This window comes from Malania oleifera, chromosome 4 (genome assembly GCF_029873635.1).
Source record: "Malania oleifera isolate guangnan ecotype guangnan chromosome 4, ASM2987363v1, whole genome shotgun sequence".
NCBI lineage: Eukaryota > Viridiplantae > Streptophyta > Magnoliopsida > Santalales > Ximeniaceae > Malania > Malania oleifera.
The window spans coordinates 44,832,976-44,848,501 of NC_080420.1; the positions used below are offsets into that span (position 1 = coordinate 44,832,976).

General features: G+C 37.0%; 1 protein-coding gene across 3 annotated transcripts; it reads left to right on the forward strand.

The window, feature by feature from the left end:
• Positions 1-7,285: 7,285 nt before the first annotated feature.
• LOC131153024 (protein DETOXIFICATION 12-like) lies at positions 7,286-15,151 on the forward strand. Of its 3 annotated transcripts, none has more exons than XM_058105038.1 (8): positions 7,286-8,064; positions 12,759-13,303; positions 13,400-13,486; positions 13,622-13,678; positions 13,757-13,995; positions 14,083-14,288; positions 14,646-14,727; positions 14,921-15,151. In XM_058105038.1, the coding sequence occupies exons 1-7, from the start codon at positions 7,792-7,794 to the stop codon at positions 14,697-14,699; spliced, it is 1,461 nt and encodes a 486-aa protein (XP_057961021.1). In that variant the 5' UTR covers positions 7,286-7,791; the 3' UTR covers positions 14,700-14,727; positions 14,921-15,151. The 3 variants fall into 3 exon arrangements, with proteins under 3 accessions (XP_057961021.1, XP_057961020.1, XP_057961022.1); XM_058105039.1 differs by having other exon boundaries at positions 7,517-8,064; positions 12,759-12,866; positions 13,200-13,303; positions 14,646-15,151; XM_058105037.1 differs by having other exon boundaries at positions 7,338-8,064; positions 14,646-15,151.
• The last annotated feature ends 375 nt before the right edge of the window (positions 15,152-15,526 follow it).

A 15,526-nucleotide genomic window follows, 5' to 3' on the forward strand; every position in this document is an offset into this window, starting at 1 on the left:
CCGAAGAGCACCAACCCACCGTTGACAAAAATTATGAGGATCCGTTATGGCCAACTATATTAAGGAGGAAAAGGATTCTAATTTGGCCGAGCATAAAGAAATTAAAATCTCCTTGTTAGTCAAAGATTCAAAGTCTACTAATTATGACGTTCTCAATGGCCTTGGCGTGATTGTAGGAGTGAATTGTGGATAGATAGTAGGCGTGGTTGTAGGAGGAAATTACGAATAGGTAAATATCTCTGTAATATATATTCATTCATCTTGAAAGGGAAAAATTTTGAAGAAATATATAGATTTTTTTTCCCATTTTCTGTCATGGTATCAAAGTAATAGATCTGTGGCTCTCGACAAATATCTTCCTTCTACGATGACGACCTTCCATCTTTGGCGATGACCTTCCATCTCCGGTGACGACAACCCTCCTTCTCCGGCGACAACGACTTCCGGCTCCTACTATGACTAGCACATCTATGGCTCTCATAATAATCTTCTTTCTCGGCAGTGATGACGTGTCTATCGACGTGAGAAGGGTTTCTAGTAACGACTTCATCTTTGGCTTCCTCTTCCTGCTTCCACTGTAACAGGAAACCCAGATCTAGCGGATGCTTAGCTATCCTCACTGCTGCCGCTGCACACTCTTGACTGACTCAAGACGGATGCCATCATCTCTGTCTCCCACCCTGTGGTCATCAACGACTGCGGCTCCTCTGCTCTATGGGTAGCAATGACAATCGTCATTTGCACCTCAGTTGTGTGACAATTGTCCATTAAAAAAATTGAACGATTGGGATTTAAATAATATTCTTTTTTATCTTCAAATAATAAAATGCTGTTTGAAGATTTGATTTTTTCTTGGTGGTTGTTAAATAAGAAACACAGGTGCAGCAGTATTTTGAAACCCTCCCGTTGTTGCTGTTATTGCTGTTGAATGGAGAACACCAGCGACCTCGACAACTCTGGTGTTGTTTTATTTAGTTCTCATAGAAATGGTGATAGTGATATTTGGATACTTGACTCTGAGGCTACCGACCACATGACGTTCGATACCAATGATTTCTCACACACTTCTCCATCACAACACACAAACGTTGCAAATGCTAATGGAGTTGTTTCTTCGGTCACCGGGGCTGACACAGTGACTTTGTCACATTCTCTCATATTATCTAATGCTTTATTGGTTCCCTCTCTGTCTCATAAGTTACTCTCTATTAGCCAAGTAACAACAGACTTAAATTGTGTTGTGCTCATTTATCCTACTTGTTGTCTTCTTTAGGATATTCTCATAAAGGAGATCATTGAGCATGGTACTAAGAGAGGGGATTATACTATATGGATGATTTTAGTGCGGTCTGAGCACATCATTTGCATTATCCGAATGGTATCAAGGAGAAACTGATTTGGCTTTTACATCATCGATTAGGACATTCGTCGTTTGGGTATATGCGACATTTACTCCTTGATTTATTTTCACATATATCAACTACTGACTTTAAGTGTAATACTTGTATTCTTGCTAAAAGTCATCGAGTTACTTATCCATTGGGTATGCATAAAAGTGATGTTCCACATGCTTTAATCCATTCTGATGTGTGGGGACCCTCTTCTGTTTCTACTACATCTGGAATTTGCTAATTTGTAATATTTGTTGATGATTGTACTCGCATGACTTGGCTATACTTTTTGAAACATAAAGATGATGTATTAAATGTGTTCAAATCATTTCATGTCATGATTTAGACTCAATTCTCAGCCAAGATACAGATTCCCCGGTCCGATAATGGTCGTGAATATGTTAACTAGGGATTCCTTGATTAATTCCAACACCATGGAATTACTCATAAAACTTCTTACCCACATACTTCTTTTTTCATAAAACCCCCACTTATAAGCATCTTGGTATTTTTGGCTGTCTATGCTATGCATATACTTTGAACATTCATCGTGACAAATTTTCACTACGGGCCTCCCCCTGCATCTTCCTTGGTTATTCCCTTAGGGACTCCACCTATCGTGTATATAGCATAGAGACCAAGAATTTGTTTTCTTCATATGATGTTCGGTTTGTTAAGACTGTCTTTCCTTATGCTGACCCTACAACCTATAACCTCACAGACATTCCACCCATTGTCCCTACTGTCCTTGTCAACTCTAATCCTATCTTCCCTGAATCTCATTCCCAAGATTGTTTTCCTAACCCGACCCCAAACACTCCAACAAATAGTCCCACTAATAGTCTCTCTCTTGAACCCATTGAAACTGTAGAGACTTGGAGAATTTATAGTAATTAAATAATAAGAAAAGGGAAGAAAAGGGGAAATTTCATAAAAAAGGCAGAGTCTTGTCGACGTGGACGCATGTCTCGTCAACGAGAATTTACCGAGAGGTTGTTTTCAAGGCTTGAAATTCGTCGACGAGGCCACGTAAATATGCAGAAACAAGTTTTCAACCAAAAAATTCCTCTCTCTCTCTCTCTCTCTCTCTCTCTCTCTCTCTCTCACACATTTTCTCTCTCTCTAGAAAACGGTTTCTCTCACTTCTCTCTAAATTTCTGGCTCTGATTCTCCTCGATTCGATGATCAGAAGCTATCACGATGATCTTGGGGAGATTCTCTACAACCTAACTGGAGTGGAAATTCAATTTAAATAGTTTGGGAACCATCCTAAAATTTAGGTAAGTGGATTTTTAGGTATTTCAGTATTATTTGGGGCCATATTTTGTATTCTATGAGAATATACTAGTGTTTTGTGAAATAATTTTTAGGTGTCATATTTTCAAGAATAGGGTGTTTTAGGCCCCTATAGTCATGGGTTGAGGACCCCCAGCAGGTATCTGTTTGGAAGTTTAGGTAAATTATAGTTCAAGAAATTATGAATATGCAATCTTAGGAATATGGGTGTATTGATTTACTGAAAAATTTGTACATGTAAATGCAGGTTTTTGGGGTTGGTACACCGAGGGTGCGAGAGTTGAGTGGAGGCCAGCCTCCTAGTCAGATAGGTAAGGGAAATATGCTATGCTAGGAATTTTAGAGAGTTTACCAGAAAATTATGTATATATCAGTTTAATATTCAGTTTTTCCAAAATATTATTACTATAATAGGAGATGCAGATTTTAGAGTATGAGAATTTGATTACTTAATTGTGTGGCATGAGTTCATAATAGTTCAGTATAGTATTTATACAGTTTTACCAATATCATGTTTTACAATATATTAGCCAAAGATATCAATATACAGTTTTCAAAAAATGTGATTTATAGTATTTTTTAGAATGCCATGACTTCAGAACTATAACACTCAGTTATTCAGTTATTCAATCAGATATTCAGATTATGCAGATCAGTTTAAAAATATTATGGTTATTTCAAAATCATGGTAAAAACAGTAAGATAATGATAAGTATCAGTACTAAATAGTATCAGACTCTAATGAATTATTTAGTTAGATTTAGATAGTAGAGAATGGTACCGTGCTATTTTCAAATTAGAGTGCAACCACATATCTCAGATAGTATGTGGATTCCGTCAACCGTATCTATGGAGAGATTGTAGTCTCCCTAGTATTCTGGGTTGAGGAGGTCGGTTTAATGAGGTAAAGACTAGTTATTGTGCTCGTAGAGATTGCAGTGGGCCAGATTGATGATTGGTAGAGTTTCAGATTGACTTACCTGGTGGGCCAACCAGTGTTAAGTCTCGCCTACGGGCCGCACAACCTTGTCATGAGGGGTTAAATCATGACATTCAGTTCTAGGGTATTATCACAGTTATTTCTATATATACACAGATTTACAATACAACAACATATTTATTATATTACTAGAATAATGTGTAACTAGAAAACTTAGATATACAGTGGTATTTTAAACTATAATGAATGTAATCTGTACGGTATACTAAACTAATAGTTTTACAGTTTCAGTATTATATCAGTATATTAAATGTGTAACTCAGTAGCCACACACTAGTAATAGCATGTTTCCTTAGACTGAGTGTTGTCTTATCCCAGTGACTTAACATTTTTCAAGTGATCCAACTAGGCGAGCAGATTAGGCTCCCAGATAGTGAGGTTCTTGCGCTGCCCTTTTTGAAAGGTGAGTGTTTCCAGGGTGTTGGTTGTTTGGGTAGATCTCAGGGTTTTTGAAGGATGTCACTAGGAGTTTTGTAATGTATATTTTGGGACTTTTTTTAGATTTCTGGTATTGTAAATATAGTTTACATTTTTATGTTTACTGCTGCTTAGGAATATAATGTGAACAGAGTTTCCCTAGTGTTCCATTGGGGCCTGAGATGTTTTTAGAAGATAATACATGGAGATTTGCTACATATGTTTCAGTGGACAAAAAAATGGCATGAAAAATCAAGTTGTTATAGAAACCAACCCCCAACTATCTCTTCTCGACCACTCCGTCAGATCACTCGTCCCTCCTACCTTGAAGTATATATTTGCTTATATCTCTCGGGGTCTTCATGTTCCAATCCCGCTCCACAAAATTTCTCAGGTACAATTCATTCTTTACCTAATTTTCTCTCTTATCATTTTTTTAGCCCTAACCACTTCGCTTTTCGCACCTTTATTTCCAAAAACGTTCATGAATCTCACTCTTATTCTTGTTTTGGTTCCTCACTAGCGAGCTGCTATGGCTGATGAAATCAAAGCCCTAGAAGCCAACCACATGTGAAATCTCGAACCTTTTCCTCCTAACAAAAAAGCCATTGGTTTTAATTGGGTTTACAAAACCAACCTTAAGGCTGATGGATCGGTTGGCTGCTAAAGGTTATGCCTAGATAAAAGGTTTAGATTATCATGATACTTTTGCTCCTATTGCTAAACTTGTTACACTTTGTTGTCTTCTTGCTATAGCTGTAGCTAAAAGTTGGTTTTTACACCAATTGGATGTTCATAATGCCTTCCTTCATAGTGATCTTGATGAAGATGTCAACATGCATCCACCTCCCGGTTATTGTCCTCAGGGGGAGCAATGTTTCTACCACTTGCACAAATCTTTATATGGTCTTAAGCAAGCCTCTCACCAATGGTATTCCAAAATGTCTCATATCCTTACCTTGGCAGGTTTTTGTCAATCTAATGCTGATCATAGTCTCTTAACCAAGACTATGGGCACCGTGTTCACTGTTGTTTTGATATATGTTGATGACATGTTACTAGCAACAACCTACCCACCATCATTGCCCTTAAGAACCACTTGGCTACTGCATTCAAAATCAAAGACCTAGGGAATTGAAGTATTTTCTTGGCATTGAAATAGTACGCTCACCTACTGGAATTTTTTTTCAACCAACGCAAATACATTATGGACATACTCTTTAATGCTGGTCAACTTGGCTCTTGTCCTGCTTACTTTCCTATGGAGCATCATCTCAAGCTCAATGACACTAATGGTGCTCTTCTTAATGATCCAACATCCTACTGCCGCATAGTTGGTCGTCTCATATACTTGACCATTTCACGTCCAGACATTGCTTACACAGTGAATATTTTGAGCCAGTTCATGCATGCTCCTTGTGACCCACATTAGCAAGCTACCTTCTGTTTACTTCAGTATTTGAAGTCCACTCCTGGTCATGACTTGTTTTATTCTTCTACCTGAAGTTTTCAGTTATCAGCCTATTGTGACTCAAATTGGGCCGACTGCCCTATGACTCGATGGTCCACCACTGGCTTTGTTGTCAAACTTGGAGATAACCCTATCTCTTGGTGAACAAAATAGCAAACCATTGTCTCTTGCTCTTTTGTTGAAGCTGAATATCGTGCCATGGCTAACATTTCTTGTGAAATTACATGGTTACGATCTATTGTTCATGATCTCATCATCTCCCATCCTCAACCTGCACTACTCCATTGTGACAATCAAGCTGCAATTCATATTGCATGCAATCCGATTTTTCATGAACGCACCAAACACACATAAATTGATTGCCACTTGGTGCCTGACCATATTCGTGTTGGTCTTCTTACTCCCACTTATTCACCCACTTCCCAACAACAGGCAGATCTCTACACAAAGCCTTTGGGCCATGAATTATTTGTCTTCTTTAGATCCAAGTTGGGCATTACAAACCTTCATGCTCCAACTTGAGGGGGAGTATTGACAATTATGAGATCAATTGCAGCAATCAAATTGTAGCAAACAAGCCTCAAATCAAGCACTACTGATTGCATAAATCAAATATTAATTGTAGCAATCAAGCACTACCGATTGCAGCAATCAAGATTAATTGTAGAAAATCAAGCCTCATAACATTCCATATATAGCACCATTTACTCTTACAAATAGAGAGTGATTATTTTGCAAAAAAAGGCATCAGATCAATAGAAAATTTTCCCCTTACTTATGCTTTTTTACCAATTATCGAATGATAGAAGTCATTCAAACAATCACTAAACATTGCTACTTATCGCCTATATACAAAATCTATGACACTAGGGATTGTAAATTGTGATAATTAGATTTCTTAATATTTGGAAATGTCCTAAATTTGTTATTAAGATTAATATTAAGAAATATCACTAATTTATAATTGAACTTAAAGTATATACACAACCTAAATTTATAGTTGGACTTAATGTTTAGAAATGAACTAAATTTATCATTTGAGTTAATTGTAGCCGTATAATTAATTTAGATTTGACTTGTGATGAGCATAAGTAGCCCGAATGAGAATTTTACATGAACCTTCAACTCAACACATCAATATAACTAACTCAGTACTGAACGGTCCGATATCATTTTATCGTTCTTTCTCTCTCTCTTATTATTTTTTTCATGAATATAACTCCTTCTATTTCTTCTTTATCTCCTCTTATTCTAATCATTTCATCTCCTTCTTTTCTCTCTCTTTTCTACAAATTTTTTTTTACATCTCCAATTCTTTTCTTAGTATCCCCTTATAAGTAGTTCTTCCATGTAAAATTGAAATCTTCTATTTATAAGATGTCAAATTCATATAAGTAAATAGTATATTCCAATAATACAATTAGACATCATTTATAAGATGTCATATCCATATAAGTAAATAGTATATCCCAATAATAGGATTAGACATCATTTTAGTGATTTCAAATATTATTACAATATATTGTCATACAAGAAATCCACATCTTATATCCAAAGACAAATTATTTTTACATTTCTTGATAGGACTTAACAAGGATTCCATTTATCACTTCAGACCATATGTTTGGATTGCATTTACATCAACCAATCACTTCACACCATATCTCAAAAGATATTTAGCAATCATTTTGATGGGAGTGCGGGGCTCGTATCCAGTGTAGACATACCTTATTTCCTGTCTCCTGGAATTCGACTAGAGAATACTTTCCTTTTGTAAACTTGGGCACACAAATTTCCTTTCTAAATTTTCCTTCAGACCCAGTTTTGAATCTTCTCGTGGAGAAGCAGCTTCAGAAGACTGATCACTCGGGCTTATAAATTGAGCAGCGCAGGAATCTCGCTGCGCGTGCATCAGTGCACGTTGTGTTTTCTTCTTTTTAAATTTCCCTATGCCTTTTGTCTTCTTGTTCTGTTTTGGCCTGGAAAAGCAGTATCTCAGGTAAAGTTTCAGTGGCCCTGCTCCATTTCTTTATTAACCTCTGCCCAAAACAGATACACGCACATGACAGACGCGGATATGACAGACACGGATATTATATATACATGTAGTATCTGTATGGTAGAATACACATATCCCTTTCGTTTCCTGTGTTTGCGGCGGCCGGGGGGAGTGGAGGAAACTGAGAAGAGGTATTGCCACAGAGAGCACAGCAGAAATGGAAGAGGGTCTGTTGTCATGTTCAGGGGAAGAGATCATCAGGAGAGAAGAGAAGAGGGATGGTGGTGAAGATGCAGTGGTGGGATGGGAGACGGTGGGTAGAGAGGTGAAGAGGTTGGGGTTCATAGCAGCTCCCATGGTGGCCGTCACGCTGGCGCAGTTCTTGCTTCAAGTGGTGTCCACCATGATGGTTGGGCACCTGGGCGAGCTCGCCCTCTCCAGCACCTCCATAGCCATTTCCCTCTCCGGCGTCACTGGCTTCAGCTTTCTTGTAAGCACATTACCCTTTCTTCAGTTATTAATGTTCTTGCTTAATTCCTCTTTTTTGGAACTTCTTGAGTTGTTAATTGACTATGCGCCCCTGATTATTAGTGCTTTCTGGTTAGGTTACTTTCTTTTGGTTCTCTGCTCACTTAGAACTTAGCTCCTTGACCTCTCCACTCTCCATTCCATACCCAAGAGTCAGAATGTCAGATAGCCGTATTTTTTTTTTTTTCTTTCTTTTAATAACTAGAAACAGTTGGAGCCTATACATGATAGGGATGTTAGATTTCTATGCACTTTTAAACAATAATATTGGAAAATTTTCAAAGTAAAATTGTATTTCTTGATGCCAAAAGCTATCTTGGGATCTCAATTCAAGGATAATGGCAACCCGGCAATCAGTTTGCTTCACTTGCTAACACAAAAAGAAAAGGAGACGTGGGAGGCTTGAGGCGGCCTCGAGGGACCTCTCCAAGGCCAAAGTCAACCAATTTGATAATATAGTACGCAAGTCTTGGGGTGCATGAACTTGCATCCCGACATGTCTATACCATAAGTTTGTATATTTGTAAGTGAGTTGTTGTTGTTGAGAATTTTACTTGTGAGTTTGTCCTGGAAAATTTGAGTGGATGATGAGTGCTTATATATATGGTTGGGCCCAAGACCCAATAGGCTTAAAATTTTGAGTCAATTTGGTGTTCACTCATGTGTATCAAGCCCACCTATGAGCTCCTCTGATGCTAACAATTGGTATTAGAGCTGACGGTTCGTAATTTTGGGTGAGTGACATTGTAAAAAGTTGAGACGTGAAGCTAATTCTCCTGACGTGCCAACAGTTGGAGGACCAAGTGTGTGGCCGAGGCCAATAAGGATTATCTACGCTGGGGAAGGATCCGAATAGGGTCAAGATGTGAGAGGTAAGATTGGTTCAGAGGCATGTGGAATGCAATCCGACGTATGTAAGATGTCAGTGGTAAGGCCCACTCGAGCAACTGTTGGGGAATTGGGCTTACTCCCATAAGGTAGACGGTTTCTGTTCAAGGGGGAGCAGTTGAAACTCACAAGTAAGGGGGAGATTGTTGAGAATTCTACTTGTGAGTTTGTCCAACATTGGAAAATTTGAGTGGATGATGGGTGCTTATATACATGGTTGGACCCAAGGCCCTATAGACTTAAACTTTTGGGTCAATTTGGTGTTCACTCATGTGTATCAAGCCCACCCATGGGCTCCTCCGGTGCTAACAAGGGTTACGGGCGGTCTTGGGCATTCTCAACCCCAAAAGTTAGCTCATGGAGTGAAACTTTCCCTCACACTTAATAACTAACCACCAAACCCCTTCCACAACCAATGTGGGGTAACCCCAACAATCTCCCCCTCACATATCGGGCTCCAAACCCCTCACGCATTGGGCTCCAAATCGGCCACATACTCGGTATCCCGGGGAGAATGATGAACCATAGGCTCTGATACCAGTGATGGGTGGTTTTGGATCTTCTCAACCCCAAAAGTTAGCTCATGGGGTAAAACTTTCCCTCACACTTAATAACTGACCACCAAACCCCTTCCACAATCGATGTAGGATAATCCCAATAGTTGTCTGGTATAAGAATGTCATAATTCAATTAAATTGTATTCAGTTGTATTTAAGTGGCTGTTACGTTTGTTACAACCAATTATGACTAACACTGATTAGGGAATTAGTCGAGTGAAATTCTTTAATTAGTCTTTAAGCCTGCTTCATCTAGTCACTAAATTATCTCTCATTGATTGCCTCTCACTTTCATGTCCAAGCCAAAGGTTACATATGGAAGTAGATTTGTAAAAAATAATACAACTTGGTTATTCTTTGTTAGCCTATTTTCTGACCATACTTGAGAATTGGAGGACTTATTATTAGGAACTAAAATCATTGGTCTGTAAATGGATATTTTGAAAAAAATAAAATAAAAGACCAGATGGAACGATTGAAAAAAGGTCATGAGGGCGTGTTCCTCTTATGAGGAACCAAACCTCCCCTGAGGTTTGTCAAAAGGATGCAAACTTCCTTCAGACATTTCAAAAATTTCACAAACCTCTTTGGCTATCTAATTTTACGAGCATTTATGCCCACTCATTAGTTTACCATTGTGCAACCAAGACAGGAGACACTTGCCTCCATTGATATTTTCTAAAAAGGCGTGGAACTCCCTTGAGGTTTGCTAAAAAGACATAGACCTCCCTTACTTCTTAAAAATTTCACTAGCTTCTCTAAGAATTTGATTTTAAGGACACCAACACCCTTATCAATAGTTCACCATCAAGTAGCCAAACAAAATTTGATGCATCAAAAAATAAAAAAATTGACCAGTTTGCCATTGTGCCCTTGACATAGTTATGGTTAAGACACATGCTTAGGCTTTCTTGGAGTGCCATAGTTCTCCCTTCTTCCATATCTCTATCTTAACAAAGTAAAATATTACTGGACATCATATATATGTGTCAAATACCTGAAACACTGTAATCATAGTTTTAAATCACGGTAGCGGGTAGCATAGCGTAACAGGAAGCGGGAGTAATAGCCGTGAATTTTTTTGAAGCACGCCCAACCTTGTGCATATTAGCGTACTTGCATGTTTTAAGCTTTTAGGCCTTCTTAGAAAGAGTTTTAGTGTATTTTGGATCCTTTAGTTTGTGTAACTAAGTTATTTGGTAAGGGCAACAAGTTTACATTTGTTTTAAACCACCATTGATAGAAAAATTACGTGTATGTGTATTTATGCTTCTCATTGTTCTTATCTATGATAAATTCTTATGTGCGCTAAATTAATTAATAAAACAAAATACATTATACACTCTATTAATCTATTAGACACATAAGACATACGAATAATTTAAATATAAAATAGTTAGAAAAGAAAGAAGGTTGAAGTTGAAAAATATAGAACATAAATATCACATTACTAATATTATCAAAATAAAATATTTTCCTAACAAATTAGTATTTTCAAATTGTTAATTAATGCATCTATTGTGAGTATTTAAAGAAATAGTAAATTTTGTATCATTGTCATCCTCATTATAAGCTTTCCCTCCTCTTGCCACTAGGTATATTGAGAATGATATATGAAAGAGAGGGAAAAAGTGAGAAGAAAAAGTAAAAAATAAAATAATATTTTTGTGTAATAGTCCTGTAGCGGTTACGTAACGGTCGTAGCGGCCTTTACGTAACGTTCATGGTCTGTAACAGTCGCTACGGTCATGATTTTTCTTCCCAACGATTTCGCGGTGTGTAATGGTATCGGTAACCCGAAAAACCATTACGTAACGCTGTTATGTAACGATTGCGGCCTTTATTTAAGACCATGCATGGGGTATAATTTACATGAATAGGTTATGGATAGATTATGTAGTTCGGAAATAAACATGAACATGAAAATTGTTGTTTGAGAAAAGGGTGTCGACATTTTATGAATAATGGATAGGTTATGTGGTAGTTATAGCTCTTCAAGAAAATAGCCCTTGAAATTGTTCATGGGAGTAGCCATTGTTGGGAGCCATATTCTTTGTGCAGGGGAGTGTTGTTGCATCTAAAGCCTATTGTCCACCAATATTAATCCTTTGTGATCCAAAGTGTTTTTGTAGTGTATGTTGTCCAATATTAGTGGATTATTCCTTGATTATTGCACTGTATTTAAATCCAAGTTTGCTGAATAGCATCAATATTTTAGATATTCAATGTGTGTGTGTGTATATAATGTCCAGGAATTGTTTTTCCCTTTCTTAATGTAGAAGGAGGGATGGATGGTGAACTGTGGCACCCAAAGGAAGCCTAATTAGGTGCCTTTTTTAACCGTAAATATGCCAAGGGCATAAAAGGCCAAAACTTTTTTTTTATTTTTATTTTAAAATTGATCCATAATTCAGATTTTGTTGGGCTAATTTTTGATGAACTAATGATAAGGTTATTAGGGCCCTTAAAATCAAATGTTCGAGGTCTACATAATTAAAAAAAAAAAAGTATTTTGGGGAGGGGGTGGAGATCGATGTCTTTTTGAAAAATCTATGGGGAGGTCTGTAACTTTTTGTTTTTTACAAAACTCAGGAGTGGTCAATGTCTTTTGTCTTGTTACTTGACATTAAACTAATTGAGGGGGTATAAGTGTCCATAAAATCAAAACTCAAAGGAAGTGTGTGCAATTTTTGAAATGTCAAGGGAGGTTTGCGTCTTTATGATGGACCTTTGGGTGAGATCTGGGTGAGGGTTGGTTCCTTCAAGGAGGTTCAGTATGCAGTTTGCTCACAAGTGATTAGTTTATTAAGGCTTGATTTTTATTGTTGGCCCATAGCGTAACAGCTTAAACTTTTAGGTAAAGTGGTAATCTAACACTAGCCCATCTATAGAAAATAGTCACAAAGGGATTATCCAAACTTTGTTTAAGTATATGATATTAGTTTTTATTCATGAATAACTAGATATGTATTACCCATGCAATTTTAGTCATCCCATACATTAAGCTGGTTTATCCAAAATTTTTTTTCTAGAAAGTCTTATGAGCTTCTTTTTGTACCAGTAGAAATCAAGCAAAATGCTGAACCTTATGAAACAACCAGCCATATTAAATCCACAGAAAAAAAGTTTAAGTTTGGCGAACCTAATTGAGTTTTTGAGCTTCTTCATACCTCATCACTAATTCATTTCATTGTTCATTCATGCCAAACAGATGGGAATGGCTAGTGCATTGGAAACACTATGTGGGCAAGCTTATGGAGCACAACAATATCGAAAACTCAGTGTTAAAACTTACACTGCTATTTTTTCCCTCATTTTGGTTTGTCTCCCTCTGTCTCTTATATGGATCTATATGGAAAAACTACTCATTTTCATAGGCCAGGACCCTTTGATTTCAAGTGAAGCTGGTAAATTCATAAGATTGCTTGTTCCTGCACTCTTTGCTTATGCAATTCTTCAACCACTAGTCCGCTACTTCCAAACACAAAGTTTAATCACCCCAATGGTCATAAGCTCATGTTTGACTCTCGGTTTACATATTCCTCTCTGTTGGGTTTTAGTATTTAAGTCTGGACTAGAAAATCTTGGAGCAGCAATGGCAATAAATATTTCATATTGGTTGAATGTGATTTTTCTTGTTCTATATATGAAGTACTCTTCAGCCTCTGCAAAAACCCGTGCATCAGTTTCCAGGGAGGTGTTCCAAGGGATTGGAGAATTCTTCCATTTTGCTATTCCTTCTGCTGTAATGATTTGGTAATTTCTCCTTTTTTCCAGTTTTGTTATTGTAATTTTTAAGTGTTTTTCCCAAGATACCATCCGTCTTTAATTGGATTTCATTTGATTTTGTAGCCTTGAATGGTGGTCATTTGAGCTGCTAATCTTGCTGTCTGGACTTCTACCAAATCCAGAGCTTGAGACTTCAGTTCTGTCTGTCTGGTATGTTCCTTGTTATTGTTATGGATTCAAAACAGTTTACTTGATATGTCTCTCCATATCCTCCAATTCGATTTAAAAAATTGATATGTCAAAAGAATATAACAATTCTTCGGTACTACTGATTTTTCTGAACAGTCTATCAACAATTTCAACACTATACACAATACCTTTTGGGGTTGGCGCTGCTACAAGGTTTGCATGGACATGCTTACATGCATACATTATATACATCCTTTGTCAGTATTTATTCGTTTCCATATTTATTTGTAGTACAAGAATTTCAAATGAATTGGGAGCTGGGAACCCTCAAGCCGCTCGTGTGGCTGTCTACGCTGCAATGCTTGTGACAGTCTTAGAGACGAGTATAATAAGCACAACCCTCTTTGCTAGCCGGAGTATTTTTGGTTACACATACAGTAACGAGAAGGAAGTTGTGGACTATGTCACCTCTATGGCTCCTCTAGTTTGTCTATCTGTTATATTGGACAGCTTACAAGGGGTCCTTTCAGGTTAATTTTTCACTCCCTTCCATTAATATGCAATCCCAGTCAAGAAAGATTGCTTCTCTTAAATCATCTTCCACTACTTCAAAACAGGTGTTGCCAGAGGATGCGGTTGGCAGCATATAGGGGCTTATGTCAATCTTGGAGCTTATTATATTTTTGGGATTCCAATTGCTGCCGGATTGGGTTTCTGGTTACAATTGAGAGGAAAGGGCCTCTGGATTGGAATACAAGCTGGTGCCGCTCTGCAAACTGTGATGCTGGCTATCATAACAAGTTGTACAAATTGGGAAAAACAGGTTCTCCCTCCCTTTTGCACCCTTCTCTATTAAATATTCAATTTTAGCCTGACCAGCATCCCATTTGATTTGCTCGGTTGATGAGAAAACTGTACGAAAGGTGAAAGGAGAATATATATGACTTTACACAAAATAGTTCAAAGTCGCCAATTTAATTTTCCTTTCCACTTTACCTTCTTGATGTTAAATGGAATGTTCTTTGTACAATGGAGGGTATTTCATAGCCTTTGCAATTGGGATATCAACTTTGAATTGTAACATTGAGCATTTTAAATCTTTGAAAGTGCATTTAGATTTTGCACGATTGTTGCTTTTTGTCTATAACATCTTTTTCTTATTGGAATGTTGATATTTCAGGCAACCAATGCAAGGGAGAGGATATTTGAGGAAAGATCTTCAGCAGGCAACTGAGAGGAGACCGCCAACGAGAAATTATTAGGTTAGACTGCTTAGTCACGCCATATTCTAGATAACAAATCAAATTCTTGGATTTTGTGATGATCGGGAGGACTTGCTATAGACAACTATCAGTTGAAAGGTGTCCAAAATTTAAGGATTTGATAGGTTAGATAGTCTAACCTAATAATATTTTGATTGCCAACATGCTTATTTTCTGATGTTACGGTCCACAGGAGCTGCTTTCTGTCTATTCTTTTTGACAGTAAATGGCATTCGCTTTTACTCATTGATGGATGCATGGGTGGATCTCCCTGCTGTATCACTGGGGCAAGACTCATGGTGTATTATTGTATTTTGTTGTAGGGAAATAAAGGGAAGGAAAAGGTTACTGATAATCCCTTTTTATTTATTTGTATGGTAGAAGATTGAGAAGGGAAATAAAATTGGTGAGAATGCATTTTATACCTCTTCTATTTTTTTTTTTAATTTATAATTTTTGAAAAAATATGACAATTAGTCCAGGGAGAAGTGAGTCCCTCATTTATGAGTTAAAATCTTTTTCTTTTCTTCTTAATAATTCTCAGTCAAAAATTTTATTTTCCTCATTTATTATGAGTTAAAATCTTTCTCTTTTATCTTCTCTTTTCTTTTATTTTTTTAGTGATTTTTTTTTTCATTACCATCTATGGCTGTTAAAGAAAGTGAAAGAAAATAAAATACATGGTAACAAATAAAATTTTGATTTTGCGCATCATTAACACTTAATTTTTCGTCATTTTTAATCTCACAAGAATAGATTTTATTTTTAAATATTTTATTATTTTTTTTCTTTTCCTTTT